At 40.0% G+C, this 17,527-nt stretch overlaps 1 protein-coding gene and 1 pseudogene across 7 annotated transcripts in view; one reads left to right on the top strand and one right to left on the bottom strand.

Annotated features, from left to right (window-relative positions):
- The window catches only part of Plekhg1 (pleckstrin homology domain containing, family G (with RhoGef domain) member 1), a 227,053-nt gene that overhangs the window by 127,694 nt on the left and 81,832 nt on the right, over positions 1-17,527 (top strand). For 6 of the 7 annotated variants that reach the window (XM_011243078.1, NM_001159942.1, XM_011243077.1 and 3 more), the window contains one exon: positions 4,983-5,497. In XM_011243078.1, coding sequence (XP_011241380.1) covers positions 5,090-5,497 — 408 coding nt within the window. In that variant the 5' untranslated portion in view covers positions 4,983-5,089. Of the gene's footprint in view, positions 1-4,722; positions 4,782-4,982; positions 5,498-17,527 lie in introns of those variants that run through there. The other variant, NM_001033253.3, reaches the window with a different exon arrangement.
- Gm16149 (predicted gene 16149) lies at positions 1,128-1,682 on the bottom strand (annotated as a pseudogene).

Genomic DNA, 17,527 nt, shown 5'->3' on the forward strand with positions numbered 1-17,527 from the left:
TGCCAGATTATTGGCTGTCAGCATCTTTATTTAGCAGTCAAAAATAACTTGGGGGCAAAGACACATAGCATCACTTGGGTCTACATTTGGACTCTCTCCTCTCTGGGGCAACCAGTTCTTAGCATTACAATACAGAGCAAATAAACCTCATAGTTACAGGTGGTTCTGAGCTATCCAATGCTATCCAATGTGGGTGTGGGGAGCCAAACTCAGGTCTTCTGCAAGAGCGGTGCATACCTTTAACCACTGAGCCTCCTCTCCAGCCCCTAAATCTTACAGATTAATGCAATTATCTAGATGACTTCAACATAAGCTTTGTTTGATAAAAAAAATACACACAGGCATACACACATAGGATTTAAAATTTGCTAGTAGTGACACAAAGGTAAAACAACACTGGCAATTTTTAATAAGATATTAAAAGTATCTCACTATTCTAAAATATCATTTCAACATATAATCAAAATTATTAATGAGGAATTTGATAATTTTGTTTCATACTTACCTTAAAATCCAGCATGTATTCTATACATTCTGCTCAGCTCACCCCATCTGCACTACCCCATCTCCAGTGCTCAATGGCCCCACAGAGCTAGTGGCTATGTTGAGCAGCACAGTTTTATAAATATGAATCACTGGAGATTTATATGAGAAAGAAGAGTCCAGACAATATAAATCATTGATTATTTTGAAGGAAGTGAGAGCAAGACGAGACAGTTGTTATGAGGCATGTTGCCTTGAATGAGAAAACTATAATTACCTTCTAAGCCACGAGTCAACATAAAAGACGCTACTCGTTGACACGAATAGCCTCAAATCACAGGCTAGTGTTTGACCTGATTTCAAATGTCTTCCTTCTTTCTTTCTTTCTTCTTCCTTCTTTCTTTCTTTCTTTCTTTCTTTCTTTCTTTCTTTCTTTCTTTCTTTCTTTCTTTCTTTTTTCTCTTTCTTTCTTCCTTCCTTTCTTTCCTTCTTCCTTTCTTTCTTTTTTCTTTCTTTCTTTCTTTCTTTCTTTCTTTTTTTCTTTCTTTCTCTCTTCCTTCCTTTCTTTCCTTCCTTCTTCCTTTCTTTCTTTTTTCTTTCTTTCTTTCTTTCTTTCTTTCTTTCTTTCTTTCTTTCTTTCTTTCAGCATTTAAAAATGTAGACTTTAATAAGTGTACAGGTCAGCTTGTGGGGCAGCTGACCAAGATACATAACGTAGGAGATACACGTGGCCACCTGGGGTTTCTATACTTCATTCTGCTTACAGAATATTTATTAAGGTTACTTAATGTATGACTTTCATTTGACTTTGTGGAAGTCCTTGATTGCAAAGCTAATCCTTCTGCCTGGTGACAAGCAGCAGCCAAGGCGGTCACTCTGGACCCCCACGCTGGATAAATTCCATTTCCTCTTGAGATATAGGTTTCCTTCTGTATTTCTGGGGTAATGATTTTATCATTTCTGCAGTGTCTGGTGGCCCCTGGTGTATCAGTAAATCCGGGGACGTACTTCCTTTAGAATGCTGTGAAGTGACAGAGGAGTGGGAGGGGAGCGCAGCAGACCACAGAGCTTCTGAGGCACTGAGTTTAGCTTTGTCTCTTCTGTTAGGGAACTTTATTAATGGAGCATGTGGCTTCACTACCTGCACGACCCTGGTGGTGGAAGCCATCTTGCTGCCCATCCTGACCCCGAGCAGGGGCCAAATGTCTTATTTCTGTCTTTGGTAGCTTTGGAAGATGTTTAGCCAAGATGTAAGCATGGCTGAATACTACAAATATCTGCAAGATTCTGTTGTATAAGGTATCTATCTGCAATTACAGAGTAGGTGGGTCCCAAGGGCTTCAGTGGTCTGGTTTAGGAGCATTCCCAGACCAGGACCCATTCATGTGTCCTTTTAAGAGTGACCCAGAAGCAGATCTGTTAACCTCATTGCCATGTTCCAATTTTTCCTACTTTTGAAAACATCTCAAAGGTGTTCCCATTCAGAGTGGTATAACTTAGATGCCAGAAACAAATTTATCTCCCTTGATCTCAGAGTGACAGTCAATAGAAAAAGAAAACGGTAAGAAAGAAATGGGACTGTGTGAAAGAATGGTTTCAGGAGCAGGGAGAAGACTTGCCTAGTTAGGAAGTAGGAACTGGCTCTGAAAATCACCCTGTGTCATCTATAGGGGCCAATTGTTTGACCTAGAACTGTCTAGATAGCTTGGCCTTTGGTATTGAACATATCCAACTTATGTTGACCCTAAGTCATAGCCTTGAGATGTTGGACCTTTAGGACCTCAAGAGAGTAGCCATTCCCTACATTGGAAGCACTATCAGGGTCACAATTATGGCAGATCCCACTGAGCGAAATCTTACTGCATCCACAGTTAATAAGTATAGAAATGTGTGTGTGTGTGTGTGTGTGTGTGTGTGTAAAACTGCATCTATTTGCTTGTATATGTTTGTGTGTGTGTGTGTGCCCACATTTGTATGTGAATGTGAGTGTATGTGTGTGTATATATGTGAATGTGTGTATGAGTATAAATGAGTGTGAATGTGTGTGGCATGTGTCTGAGTGTTTTTATATGTGTGAATGTGTGTATCTGTGTGTGTTTAAGTATATATATGTGTGTAAATGTGCATGTGTATGTGACTGTGTGTTTGTGTATTTGAGTGTATGTGTGTGTGCCTGTGTGTGAATGTTTGAGTGTGTATGTGTGTGAATGTGCATGTAGTGTGTAGTTTATGTGTGTGTGTGCGTGTGCGTGTGCGTGTGTGTAGTCTGTGTGTGTGTGTGTGCGTGTGTGTGCGCATGTGTCTGTGTGTGTGTGTGTGTGTGTGTGTCTGTGTGTGTGTGTGTGTGTGTTCCTGAACAGGCCAGGCTAGGTGGCCTGCAAGCTTGCAGAGATCCTTCCATCTCTACCTTCCATCTCACTATAGGATCTTCAGTGTTATGGATACCCACTACTGTGTCGAGCTTCATGTGGGTTCAGAGATTTGAACTCAGATCCTCAAGCTGCCACAGCTACTGTCTCTACCCACGGAGCCACCTCCCCAAACTATCACATTCTAGTTTTTCATAGCAGCAGCTCTGAGCTTTGCCAAGTGTACTTTGCAACAAGCATGTCTGAATGCATGGCCACTTCTTGGATCTTCGCCACACTCAAGTTGGATCAAGAATTTTAGGTCAAGTGCTCTTTAACTACAAACCGATCCATGTTTTATGGGCTATAAAGTTGTTACAGAGCAAGCAGAAAGCATATTTCAAAAGCTTTAAAAACTCACAGCAAACTCATACCAAGTGCTAGTGGCCGGCCGTCCTGAGTGTGCTCATTTCCTGTGTGTTTCTTACCGTTCCTTGTTGTCAACGAAAGTGAGGGTTGTATTTGCAGTTTTAATATTTGTTTTAATAAGTTGGCACTGATATCTTCTGTGCACATTGCCCAGGAAAAAGATAGGGATCCGAAGGACTTATATTCTAAAGAGATCTGTACCAGCTGTTTGATCTTTATTGTAAAGTCAAAGCTATCAAAAATGACCATTGATCTATATTCTTATATATCTGCCATATTGTAACCTTTCCAGTGTAAATCTCCCCATCTGCTCTCCCTGCCACCTCTCTTGTTTCTAATAAAACCTCTAATCTAAACAGGGATTTTTGGTAGTAAGATGCCCTGCCAATTTCATTATCAATCAAAGCCCTTATCATATGACACAATCTTATTAATTATGGGGCAAAAAAAAAACTAATTCTGCTTTGACAGCTGAGAAAAAACATCTGGATTCTTGCATGTTTCATAAGAATAATTTCGGAATGTCGAAGTTCAGATACAGCCCATTTTGAACCCAGGATAATTCTCCTTACCACCTCTCTGGTTGGCAGTCGGTCTCAGCTTGTGCTGTCTCACAAATGTTAACGACCCAGATGTGCTTAATTTTGCTATCATTTAGTTCCTAGTTTAAAACTGTTGTTTTATGGCTTTGGCGCATGGACTGTTGGAGCTATTCCAGTAGCTCTTGGATACTTGGATCACTTGAAAGATACGACAAGACCTTGTCTCTTTGTCATAGGCAGGTCAGTTTCCTCATGACACGATTGATTGATTGATTGATTGATTGATTGATTTTTAAGAGACAGACAACAGACAGACAGACAGAGATATAGGAAGAAAGACGCAGCGAGGTGCCACATGAGCATTTGAACGCATCTTCTAGGTCAGTTGGGAATGTGGGACAGCTTGCAGGAGTCAGCTCTTTCCTGTGATCCTGGCCTCAAAGTCAGATTGTCTGTTACCGGGTGATCATTACCAGCTAGCAAGCCTAGCATCCCCGCTTAAGGAAGGCTTTAGGTGAAGGGTCCGTCTTACGTAGGGTGTTGGTGGTATTGTTTAGTTTGGTTTTTGTGCCTTCCTATTAGGGAAAAAAAAAAAAAAAAGAGCCACCAAATCTCTATTTTCAGTGTTGTGCTGGAGTGAAATGTGTCACTCAAACCAAGTCTTCATGCCCCAGGTCCCTTGCTTTAAGATGGTGGAATTATGATGGAACAATTAAAATTTAAAACAACCTTTCTCAAAATTCTGTAAGACTCCCTCTCCTTTCTCAGCACTTAAGAACCACTTGTGCTGTTGATTAAAGTTGCCTGTTCGTCTTGTCCTGACCGCAGAGCCTTTAAAGTCGGTAAGCCTGGACTCACCTGCTTATATAAGTCAGTGCAGGTGGTCACACTTTTAATAAGAGTATGTTGTGGATGTCTTGCTTCTCACAGTCTGGGGCACCCCTGCTCACGCTGCAGTCTGTTAGGTTGCAGTTTCAAGGTCAGGAGGTCTGGGGCAGAGCCCGAGGCTGCATTTCCGGCAGGCTCAGAGGATGCTCAGAAGCAGAAACTCTCCTAGGCATCTCAGTCTGCCTTTCCCGGTTAACTTGCCACTGCTCTGCACCTGGAGCCGGTTTTGCCCTCCTTCTGTTGGGAGGACGCTCACTGACCTTCTTCTGTCTTTTCTATCCTCCTGCAACAGAAACAGATGGACACCGCCATTTGCAACTGGACGTGCCTTCAGCTGTAAGTCTAGTTCCTGATCCAAGGACCACAGCGGAACCCTCCGAGTCCCCAGAACCAAAAACTATGGAGCTTTCCGACAGCGACCGACCCATCAGCTTCGGCTCCACCTCATCCTCGGCCTCCTCCAGGGACAGCCACGGTTCCTTTGGCAGCAGAATGACTTTGGTTTCAAACAGCCACTTGGGCTTATTTCACCAGGATAAAGAAGCTGGGGCCATAAAGCTGGAGCTGGTACCAGCACGACCATTTTCCAGCAGCGAACTGCAGAGGGACAAGCCTGCCGGACCACAAAACATGAATGGGGTCAGCGAGAAGCAGCCTAGGACTCCATGGAGAATGGACACGAGTGGGACACCACAAACCACTGCAGACTCGGCCACCAGCCCCAAGCTCCTCTATGTAGATAGAGTTGTACAGGAAATCCTGGAGACAGAGAGGACCTACGTGCAAGATCTAAAAAGCATCGTGGAGGTAAGGCAGACTCTAAAGACTTCTTCTAAATTTGATAAGCAGGAGAAATAGACTTGCAAAACTATAGAGGAAAACCCGGGGCTTCGTTTGGGTTGGGAGTGGTGTCTTCTATGTGCAGGAGGAGAACTCTAAAACAAATGAAGAGAAACCTAATGCTGTCGCCTGGTCAAAGGAGCAGTTAATATTTGCATAGCCATCAGCTATGCAAATCAGCATGTGTCACGCGCAATGATGATGATACTGTGCACATGGTCAGCCAGCATACAGTTCCACAGAATTCCACAGCAGACATCTCAGGATACCTCTCAGCTAGTGGAGCAGATAATTGAGGGGAGGGGACCCCAAGCTTCTGAGTAGGCGGTAGATGTAACTGAACTCAACTGTTGTCACCTGTACCATAACAGTCTGTGTGTCTAGAAGTTTCTGAAACTGATCGCTGGATTCTGCGCGCGCGTGCGCGCGAACACACACACACACACACACACACACACACACACACACACACACACACACACACACACCCTTCAGCTGTGATTTCTGTGTCCCGGAGTGTGGGACCTACAAGGTAGAACTTGCAAAGACCACCAGCTGATTCCATGCATTACCCTAAGGCTTACCCTAAGGTTTGGTACCGGACCATTTGTTGCTTGGTGTTTGGAGGAAGAGAGTGAGTGAATCAGGGAAGGAAAAGTCCTGGGGCTTGTCTTATTTTTCTTTTCTGTTCACTTTTTTTGCATAAATTATTACCATACAAATTATTTGTATAAATTATTCAATGGGAACTTAGCTCAATTATATACAAGATTTCCCTCTGGTAATTCAGTTTTTAATTTGGCTATGAGTTATTGATCAGTTTCCATGGATAAATACTAGAGTTCAGATGTTATAGAATATTAGTATTTCTATGGTAAATCTATGTATTACAAAGTTACTCATTTTGCTGCCTAATATCAAATAGCTTCCTTTTTTCTTGTCTTTTCTCTTCTTTTCTTTCCTTTTTCCTTTCCTTTCCTTTCCTTTCCTTTCCTTTCCTTTCCTTTCCTTTCTCCTTTCCTTTCCTTTCCTTTCCTTTTCCTTTTTCTTTTTTTCTTTTTCTTTTTCTTTCTTTTTCTTTTTCTTTTTCTTTTTCTTTTTCTTTTTCTTTTTCTTTTTCTTTTTCTTTTTCTTTTTCTTTTTCTTTTTCTTTTTCTTTTTCTTTTTCTTTTTCTTTTTCTTTTTCTTTTGTACCTAAAGCCTGTTTTAGACTTTTTTCTTTATGACCTCAATTCCTGGTCTGAAACAATCCCCCTGCCTCAGTCTCTCACACTCTGGGATTTACAGGTGTGTGCCACATGCTAGCTTCTAGATTAGACTTTCCTTTCTTTCTTTCTTTCTTTCTTTCTTTCTTTCTTCCTTTTTTTCTTTCTTTTTTACAAAATTATCTTTTGGCATATAACTTAATTTTACAATTACTTTATAGTTTTGAAGATTTTGTTTAACATCATCATAAAGTTAGTTTACTTTTAATTTACAAACAATTACATTTTACTTGTTGATTTTTTTTTTTCTTTTAAAAAGAGAAAAGACTTATTTTGACTCACAGTTTCACAGGATGATAGATGTACTGGCAGTTTTATGTCAACTTGATACATAAGTCATCTAGGAAGAGGAACTCTCAGCTGAGGAAATGCCTCCATAAGATTGGGCTGTAGGCAAATATTTAGGGCATTTTCTTTTTTTTCTTTTCTTTTCTTTCCTTTTCTTCTTTTTGTAGAACATGATTTAAATATTTTCAACTGTTAATATTTAATAAACAGAATAGTTATTTTAAGATATATTTCATTGTTATGTCTCCCTTTTTATTTCTGATTTTATTAATTTGGATACTGTCTCTGTGCCCTCTAGTTAGTCTGGCTAAGGGTTTATCTATCTTTTTGATTTTCTCAAAGAACCAGCTCCTGGTTTGGTTGATTCTTTGTATAGTTCTTTTTGTTTCTATTTGGTGTATTTCAGTCCTGAGTTTGATTATTTCCAGCTGTCTACTCCTCTTGGGTGTATTTGCTTCTTTTTGTTCTAGAGCTTTCAGGTGTGCTGTCAAGCTGCTAGTGTAAGCTCTCTTCAGTTTCTTTTTGGAGGAACTTAGAGCTATGAGTTTTCCTCTTACCACTGCTTTCATTGTGTCCCATACGTTTTGGCATGATGTGTCTTCATTTTCATTAAATCCTAAAAAGCCTTTACTTTCTTTCTTTATTTCTTCCTTGACCAAGCTATTGAGTAGAGCATTGTTCAGCTTTCATGTGTATGTGTGCTTTCCGTTGTTTGTGTTGGTATTTAAGACCAGCCTTAGTCTGTGGTGATCTGATAGTGTGCATGGGATTATTTCAATCTTCTTGTATCGGTTGAGGCCTGTGTTATGACCAATTATATGGTCAGTTTTGGAGAAGGTACCATAAGGTGCTGAGAAGAAGGTATATTCTTTTGCTTTAGGATGAAATATTCTATAAATATCTGTTAGATCCATTTGCTTCATAACTTGTTAGTTTCACTGTGTCTCTGTTTAGTTTCTGTTTCCATGATCCATCAATTGCTGAGAGTGGGATGTTGGAGTCTCCCACTATTATTGTGTGGAGTGCAATATGTGCTTTGAGATTTAGCAAAGTTTCTCTTGAAATGAATGTGAGTGCCCTTACACTTGGAGCATAAATGTTCAGAATTGAGAGTTTATCTTGGTAGATTTTTTTTCCTTTGGCCAGTATGATGTGTCCTTCCTTATCTTTTTTTTTGATAATTCTTGGTTGAAAGTTGATTTTATTTGATATTAGAATGGCTATTCCAGCTTGTTTCTTGGGACCATTTGCTTGGAAAATTATTTTCCAACCTTTTACTCTGAGATAGTGTCTGTCTTTGTCACTTTGCATTTCCTGTATACAGCAAAATGCTGGGTCCTGTTTACATAGCCAGTCTGTTATCTATGTCTTTTGGGGAAAATTGAGTCCATTGATGCTAAGAGATATTAAGGAAAAGTGATTGTTACTTCCTGGTTTTTTTTTTTTTTTTTTTTTTTTTTTGGTTTTTCGAGACAAGGTTTCTTTGTATAGCCTTGGCTGTCCTGGAACTCACTTTGTAGACCAGGCCGACCTCGAACTCAGAAATCAGCCTACCTCTGCCTCCTGAGTACTGGGATTAAAAGCATGCGCCACCATGCCCGGCTACTTCCTGTTATTCTTGTTGTTAGAGGTGGAATTATGTTTGTGTGGCCATCTTCTTTTGGGTTTCTTGAAAGATTACTTTCTTGCTTTTTCTAGGGTGTAGTTTCCCTCCTTGTGTTGGAGTTTTCCCTTCGTAGGGATGGATTTATGGAAAGACATTGTGTAAATTTGGTTTTGTCATGGAATATCTTGGTTTCTCCATCTATGATAATTGAGAGTTTTGCTGGATATAGTAACCTGGGCTGGTATTTGTGTTCTCTTCTGGTCTGTATGAGATCTGACCAGGATTTCCTGGCTTTCATGGTCTCTGGTAAGAAGTCTGGTGTAATTCTGATATGTCTGCCTTTATATATTACTTGACCTTTTTTCCTTACTGCTTTTAATATTCTTTCTTTGTTTAGTACATTTGGTGTTTTGATTATTATATGACAGGAGGAATTTCTTTTCTGGTTCAGTTTATCTGGAGTTCTCTAGGCTACTTGTATGTTCACAGGCATCTCTTTCTTTAGGTATGGGAATTTTTCTTCTATAATTTTGTTGAAGATATTTGCTGGCCCTTTAAGTTGAAAATCTGCATTCTTATCTTTACCCATTATCCTTAGGCTTGGTTTTCTGATTGTGTTCTGGATTTCCTGGATGTTTTGGCTTAGGAGCTTTTGCTCTTTGCATCTTCTTTGACTGTTGTGTCCATGTTTTCTATGGTATCTTCTGCACCTGAGATTCTCTCCTCTATCTCTTGTATTCTGTTAATGATGCTTGCATCTATGACTCCTGATTTCTTTCCTAGGTTTTCCATCTCCAGGGTTGTCTCCCTTTGTGATTTCTTTATTGTTTCTATTTCCATTTTTATATCTTGGATGGTTTTGTTCATTTCCTTTGCCTGTTTGATTGTGTTTTCCTGTAATTCTTTAAGGAATTTTTGTGTTTCCTCTTTAAAGGCTTCTAGCTGCTTACCTGTGTTTTCCTATATTTCTTTAAGGGAGTTATTTATTTCCTTCTTAAAGTCCTCTATCATCATCATGAGAAGTGATTTGAAACCCAAATATTACTTTTCCAGTGTGTTGGTATATCCAGGACTTGCTGTGGTGGGAGAATTTGGTTCTGATGATGCCAAGTAACCTTGATTTCTATTGCTTATGTTCTTATGCTTGCCTCGTGCCATCTGGTTATTGCTAGTGTTACCTGTCCTCCCTATATCTGACTGGAGCCTGTCCTTCCTGTGATCCTGGTTGTGTCAGAACTCCTTAGAGTTCAGCTGTCTCTGTGATCCTGTGATTCTGGGATCCTGTGATCCTGAGATCCTGGGTGTGTCAGAGTTCCTGGGAGTCAAGCTGCCTCTGGGACCCTGAGATCCTGGTGTGCCCAAGCTTCTGGGATCCTGAGATCCTGTGGTCCTGGGTGTGTTAGAGCGCCTGGGAGTGGAGCGTCCTCTGGGTATTATGGGACTGGATGTGGAGTTCGCACCCAAGGTCTGCTCAGGACACCAGCCCAGACCAGAAGGAAGCCATGCCACTGGTTGGGAGTTCCTGGGTGCCTCTGGATTTGACTTTTAATCAAAAATATGTTTCAGAAATTGTGGAATATTTGCTGATGAGCACATTCTCCACCAAATACACACATGCTTCCAGCTTTAGAAAAAAAAATGACATTCAAAAACATGATCATGTGTTGAGTTCCACAGATGACAGAGCCAGACACTGTCCTAAAAACAGTTATGACATCACTCCCAGTAAAAATAGAAAGTTAACTGATGTTCAACCAAAACAATATGTGGTGCCAAATGGAACCCAAAGAAGTTCAATTTCTAACTTTCAACCATGATGTCATTTGTAGGGTACCTCCGAAACTGCCAACAGTTTTAAAACCTCTCAGGAAACTTAATGTGATTAAAGCTGTTGTTGCTTTATGGTAGGTTTTTTTTTTTTTCCTTACCATTTTCCTAGTAACTTTTCCACCTAAACAAAACTCATCTTACTGGGAGAGAAACCTGGAGCTACTCAACTATTCCATGAAGACTCTTGGTTTTGTTTTCTTTTAGGTTGCTTGATAAAACTGTGGAGAGAAGAAATATGATATGGATGAGAGAAACCAGATAGGGAGAGGTGTTTTTTCCTATCCAAGTTTCACCCCATCAATACTGATTGAGGCTGTCCAAGCGTTCTTGTCTCGCCTCTGCAGACACACGTTAACCCTCTCTGTACACAGGGAAGAGTCTCAGCTTTCTGAGCCCAACTCACGGTTTTATACACTTTGTTGTATCATGAATCAGTAGCATGCCCAGTTGAATGAATTTTTCTGGGCTGGGTACATGTTAGCTATATACTGTATAAACAGAACCTCTCCAGCTCAAGTTTAGGTTTTGTCGTTAGGATTCGTGAGCAGTGAGATTTTTGTGAACGTTATTGATATGGACTGATTTAAGAGAGAGTCACAGAATGCAGTTAGACTTGTCCCAGCTAACTGATTTCTAAGAAGAGAACCTTCTAGCCTGGGTGGTTGGGTTCTACATGCTGGTTGTATAGACAAAGAAAATACCTTCTTTACCACGCACAGAGACATTGTATTAAACTAATCCAAAATACATAGAGGATTTTTTTTCTCTTACCAGGTAGAGATTCAGTAATGATGACATCCACATGTCATTACTGAATCCTAAAGCTTTGACAACATGTGGGCTTTCTCTCCCTACTCTTATTTATTCCTTGCATCTTTATTTTCTCCATTATTCTCTGGACCCCTGTGCCATCTGCCATAGTGACCGTCCTATCCTCTGCAGCTTTCCTCTGAGCATCTTAGCCATTTTACGGCTAACAATTGAAAAGGAAAGATGCGATTTTGAGTCTCACCCACACTCTAAGGAGCAATGGGTGGCTCTTCCATTCTTTATATATGGTTCCTATATTTTCATTAGTCACCGATGACATGAGATAATAAACATGAAAACAAGTTGAAAGTAAAATAGCCAACCATACACTTTGTGTTGAGATTGGAATCCATAGCCAGAGGGTCTCTTTCATGTTTAATGGATCTTTGAGTGACTGGTCAAAGGTAGGATTCTTTTAATCTTTCTAAATGATCTATAAAAGAACCTTTGAGGGTCTCATGAGATTGGACCTCAGATAGAGCTCACAGCCTCTTTTACCCTTTTAGTGAATTTTAAAATAGTTCAGAATGTTATATAATGCTGTGTAATTGGGAGTCACATCCCCACCCCACCCCCTTACAAATGGTGTCTTTGAACTCTAAGGTAAGAAACTAGGGGATGTAAAAAGACATGTGTATTTAGTGTGGGGTGGGAAGTCAATAAAATAAGTATGACCTTTTCCTCCCTATTATCTACCAGAGACTTAAAATGCGTTTTAAGTACCTTTATTTGTAAAGTATGTTTTTAAAAAAAAAAAACCCTAAGTATTATAGTTTTAATGTCCAAAATGTTAACAGTCAAACCCTTGAAGTATTGTAAGGGCCAGTGAAATGAGTCAAACAACCTTACTCCAGTCTACAGGACCTACATAGTGGTCTACATATAGTGGACCAACATATAAAATATGCTACTGAGCATATGAACTAAGAAGTTTTACGATGTCATTTTCATACTTATATAATAATCTTCTTTGTTCATATTCCACATAATGTTCTCCATTACCCTCCTTTGTCTGCCTTTCTTTCCCCAAATAGTTTCTCTTTTAGTTTCACATGCGTGCCTGGGGGCAGGAGGTGGAAGTGGAAGAGAGAGATTGATTCTGCATATAGAAAAATTGTGTTATTTACCTTTCTGGCTCTGGCTATCACTTAGCATGATGATTTTTAGTACAAACCATTTCCCTGCAGATGACATCATTTTATGCTTCTTGTGCATATAGGATGCATTTTCTTTATCTGCTTATCTGTTGATGGGAATGTGGATTGCTTTCATATCTTAGCTACTATGCAATAATGTCACCATAAACTTGCATGCTGTAGGTAGCTCTAAACAGTCAAAGCTTAATAATACCTTCATTGGAAACTCTCAGCATTGCTCAATAGCTGTACCTCAGTGGATATGATGTGTACCTAACATGCATGAAGCCCTAGATTCAAGCCACATCATCACATAAAAGCAGATGTGGTTACATGTGCCTGTAATCCTAGCACTTGCAAAGTAATGGCAAGAGAATGCAGATTTCAAGATTCTTCTTGGCAATGTAGTGAGTTCAAGGCCAGCCTGGGATTCAAGAGATACTGTTAGAGAGAGAGAGAGAGAGAGAGAGAGAGAGAGAGAGAGAGAGAGAGAGAGAAATTGAGAGAGAGAAATTGAGAGAGAGAGAAAAAACAGGAAGGAGGGAAGGAAGAGAAGAGAAAAGAGAAGAGAAGAAAAAAAAGAGAAAAGAAGAGAAGAGAAAAGAGAAGAGAAAAGAAGAATAAAGTAAAAAGTTTTGGATGACCAAGTATTCCAGTGTCAACTTCTACTTATAGCACATTTGTTAATTGAGTAGATAGTGTCAGAACACGTGAAGAGTAAACACTGATTTCCATACCTTAATGATGGCAGATTCATGGAAAACTGCTCTGCTTGGCACTGTAGCTTAGAAAGGAGAATTGGTGGACTCACATTGGTCAGAAGGACAATGAATAGTACTCCTCTCTAGTTTGTACAGAATGAAAGAAGAAACCCCAACCCAGGCCTGGGGAGCTTGTTCAGCAAGTTCCATCCAGATGCTCTGCTCTGGGCCTTTCAAGGCATCTGTGACTGGGACAAATGGAATCTGAGATGGCCTTTGTTCTAGGACACCCTGCCCTTAAGGACAACAGTGTGTTGTAGAATCTGGAGGCCGTTTGTAACAAGGCTTGGCTCCCACGTGATCCTGGGGAAGGTAGACCTGTTGGGTTTGGAATGGCATGGTTTATCTCCATCATAATCAATTGGCTTTATGGAAACTCTCTAGACCAGCCATATGCCCTACACAGCCCCCAAAGGAGAAATGGCTACGGACTGAGGTAGAAGGCTGTCCATAAAGGTTGTCACAGATTTCCTTGTCATTTTCTTTGATTAGGTTCTCAGTGTATAACTCTCCCTTTAATTTATATAGCATTTATCATGCTTATACATTTTAATAAGGTTCATTAAGGTGGAAGCTTTTTGAATGCTGAGGAGGAAAGTCTGTTCCCTCCTAGATGGTAGGACCTACAAGGGATAATTTTTTTTTTTTAATGAAAGAGTTCTCTGTGGGTTAATTTAATAAAGAATTTGCACTGTAATACTTGATGTAATGCCATCAACGTAGCTTAATGTGGTATCTGAGCACCTTCGGGTGGGTGCCTCTTTTCAATCTGTCTTCTAAGAACTCTCACCATAATGAGTGCATGGGACCTTTGTTAAAATCATTTGAGATCTATGGTCCTTTAGAAGTAAGCAGATCATGTCCTGCTTGTGTAGAAGGTATTTCTTCAGTGGTGTTTGTCATAGAATGTACTGCACATAGACTTCACCTTGGCACATGCTTGTCCTTTATATTGTCACTGTCATCTGTACTACTGTCTGACCCCTTGTCCCCACCCTGCCTCACTCTCATATCTCAACATCTCTAGCAACACAGAGGAACTGTGAATGTCCCTCTCCTTTCCTCACATCTAGCCTGTGTGGGAAGGAGGCCCTTGTCGTATGCTCACACAAGACTCTGTAGGAAGAGGGACATATATTCTAGTTGTGGGCCCAAAGAAGGTAGAAGCATTTTTATCAACAACTAGTGTTCTCCACCATACATTTTATAGGTAACAAAGACAGTCTTACTGACAAACCTTCACCATTATATCTACCACCTCATCATCAAAAATATTAAAAAAGAAAATAGGACAGATGTCAATAATGCTTCTGTGATGAGGTAAATGCCTCAGTAAACCTGCTGTGTAACGACTGCTTCTGAATCTCCTGAACTGTGTCTTTGTAACACTGAAATCACTAAAAATGACCTTAGCAGCAACTGAAATGTGTTTATCAGATAGCAGGCATTATATACATATATATATATATATATATATATATATATATATATATATATATATATATATATATATATAAATTTTATATCCGTATCCTCATAAAATGATGTCTTCCTTTAGAGCTCAGATAAGATTCAGACCAATGTATGTTTTTATTGCTCTTCTTCTCTATCCTTTCCCATCATTTCTAATTTCTATACACCTGACCCCTCACACACACACTCTGCTTTCCTACCCAGCCCCATCCATTCAACTCACAGTAAGGCTATTTGGAAGTTGGCAGTATCATTAATCCTCAAGATTAAAATGAGGGTCGCTGGTACAGCCTACTTTAAAGGCACAGGCTGTGTTTATGTTGATAGCATTTTGGGAACCTTCTGGGTAGAAGGAAATCAAGGATCAGAAGGGACTAACCTATTGGCTACCAAATATTTACCAAATTGTTCATGGGAGTTATAAGGTTCTTGTCATATTGCTTAAATCCTTAAGGATTTTGAGCCTTACTCTTGGGTGGTGGCATACCTCTTTAATCCCAACACTTGGGAGGCAGAAGCAGGAGAATCTCTGAGTTTGAGGCCAGCCTGGTCTACAGAGTGATTTTCAGGACAGCCAGGGCTACACAGAGAAACAAACAGCAGCAGTAGCAGCAGCAGCAACAACAACAGAGAGAGAGAGAATGAAAATTTTATAGGCATTTTGGTGAGTATGAGTACTTGAAGAAAAAGAAAACCATGGGAAAAGGGATTGTTGAAATTGATTTAGTGTAAGGAGAAGCCATGTACTACCCAAATCAACATTATCATGGATGCATCCCATAGAAAACCCAGTCAACACGTATCTTTTCAGTATTGAGCTTCTCAGAAAAATACACTGTGTATGTTGTTAACCTTTACCAGGCTACGGTTTTTAAAAACCTGAAGAATTTGATAACAGTCACATAAGAATCACCAATGTGCAAAACAGTTATGCATGTACTAACATTCTAAAATCTCACTGAGAATGCCTAACTCTAAAACAGTGGACAGCTTGCCCTTGAGTTGCCGATGGTCCTGATTTGTTTCTTGAAACCTGAGGCTGAGATGAATACTTAGGATCAGCAGTCTCAGGCTATCCAGGGTGCTGGTGGTCCAGAGTCAGGTTCAGCTCCTAGGGCCGTCTTCCTTGTGCTCCTCTGGTTGTAGGTGTGCATGCTCTAAAGAAAGCTTGCAGTCAGGGATTGTTCTAGCCCCTGTGACTGAGATCTAAAGCCCAACAAAAGGAAAGGAAGTTGCTAGAGGGAGAGAGATGTAGAGGTTTTTAAATGCTTAACAGGCACAATAGAATGCATGTGTTCTTTAAAAACATTCTGTGTGCAGAATCTCCATGGGAACAGGAATTATGAGAGAATGAGGTTAATACCCAAAATCTCAATCAGATCATTTCAAAAACAAGGTATGTAACAAAAATTGAACCATCACTTATACATAATAGTTAACAAATACACGCTGTGGCACATATTATATGTGACCTTGAAAAAAAAACTTGATTGTAAAATTCACCAGATTTTTCCCCATCCCACCCTGTGTATGAAAAGCAGAAAATAGTAGGAAGCAAGAAAAGAATGAGAACCCAGGAACGTAGAAGAAGAACAAAAGAAAGTTGTCATTAGGCTCTGAGGATAGGGGCCTTGGAGGAACAGACAGAGATGCTGCTCAGGAGCTGTGACGGATGAGAACACACTGTGTGGAGAATAAAGACCAAGCTGACAGTAGCTCGTGGGTAGTCATGAGATGTGTTCATGTTTCTGCTCTCCTTCTAGAACTGGACAGCAGCTGCATGAACAAAGGAACCCTTGGAAATTAAAATTAAAATTAAAATGTTCTTTAACATATATGTAATTCATATATTGCAAACAAGAGGTTCTATCAAAGCTGACTGACTTGTTCTTTAGGATCTCATAACTTATCCTAAAGGGGTCTGACCACTCATCACCTAGACCTGAAGAGTGTAAAATATTCCACCTGCTGTATGGATAAATGGTCTTCCATTACTGTAAGTAAAGCACAAGGCTAAAAACAACCCCCACAACTATTCTTAATGATGTTTTCATTTCTACTGTGTAACAAAAATCAGCTTCCAATTATTTCACTTGTAATTGAGAGACTAGAGTGCTTGCTCAGTATACACAAAACCCCAACGTTCCATCTCCAGCTCCACATCAACCGGGGATGGTGGTCCAGAACTATAATCTCAGCATTTAGTTGGTAAAAGCAAGATCAAAAGTTCAAAGTGGCAAGTGGCAAATTTGAGGCTAGTTTGGGTTACATGATCCTGTCTCAATAGAAAGAAAAAAAGTAATATTGTACTCTATCTCCACAGCCTGAGAGTTGACTCGTTGCTGAAAGTGACTTGCTTGCTTAGAAATACAAATAATTTCAGGAAAGTTTTCTTTTCGGATTTGCCCAATTCAGTTGACTGTCCTTGGGTCAAGTACAGACTTTGCTGCCTTGCAAATTGTCGGCACATCACAGAGAGTAACATTACCAATGAACTTCTGATGACTGAATATTTCCCATATGCACTGGCAAATTCAGAGATAGATGAAGCGAAGGAAAAGATAGTCATGGGGGAAGTAGATATTGAGAGATGCTGTGCTGGTCTCAGACGTAACTGAGCCAGCCACGTGTTCTGTTTGCCCAATTAAGCACTTTACATTGCTTGGAACTAAAAGGTCCCTTTCTACTCTTTCTGTCTGAGCCTATATTTAGATTTTTTTTTCCTCCCTGAAATGAAAAGGTATCTTAAAAATGTAAGTTAATGCAGGCAACTGAGTAGCCACTTTACGGGTCTACGAAAGGGCTACTCATAAATTTCAAAGTCTGCC

Source organism: Mus musculus, chromosome 10 (assembly GCF_000001635.26).
Source record: "Mus musculus strain C57BL/6J chromosome 10, GRCm38.p6 C57BL/6J".
In the NCBI taxonomy this organism is placed as follows: Eukaryota; Metazoa; Chordata; class Mammalia; order Rodentia; family Muridae; genus Mus; species Mus musculus.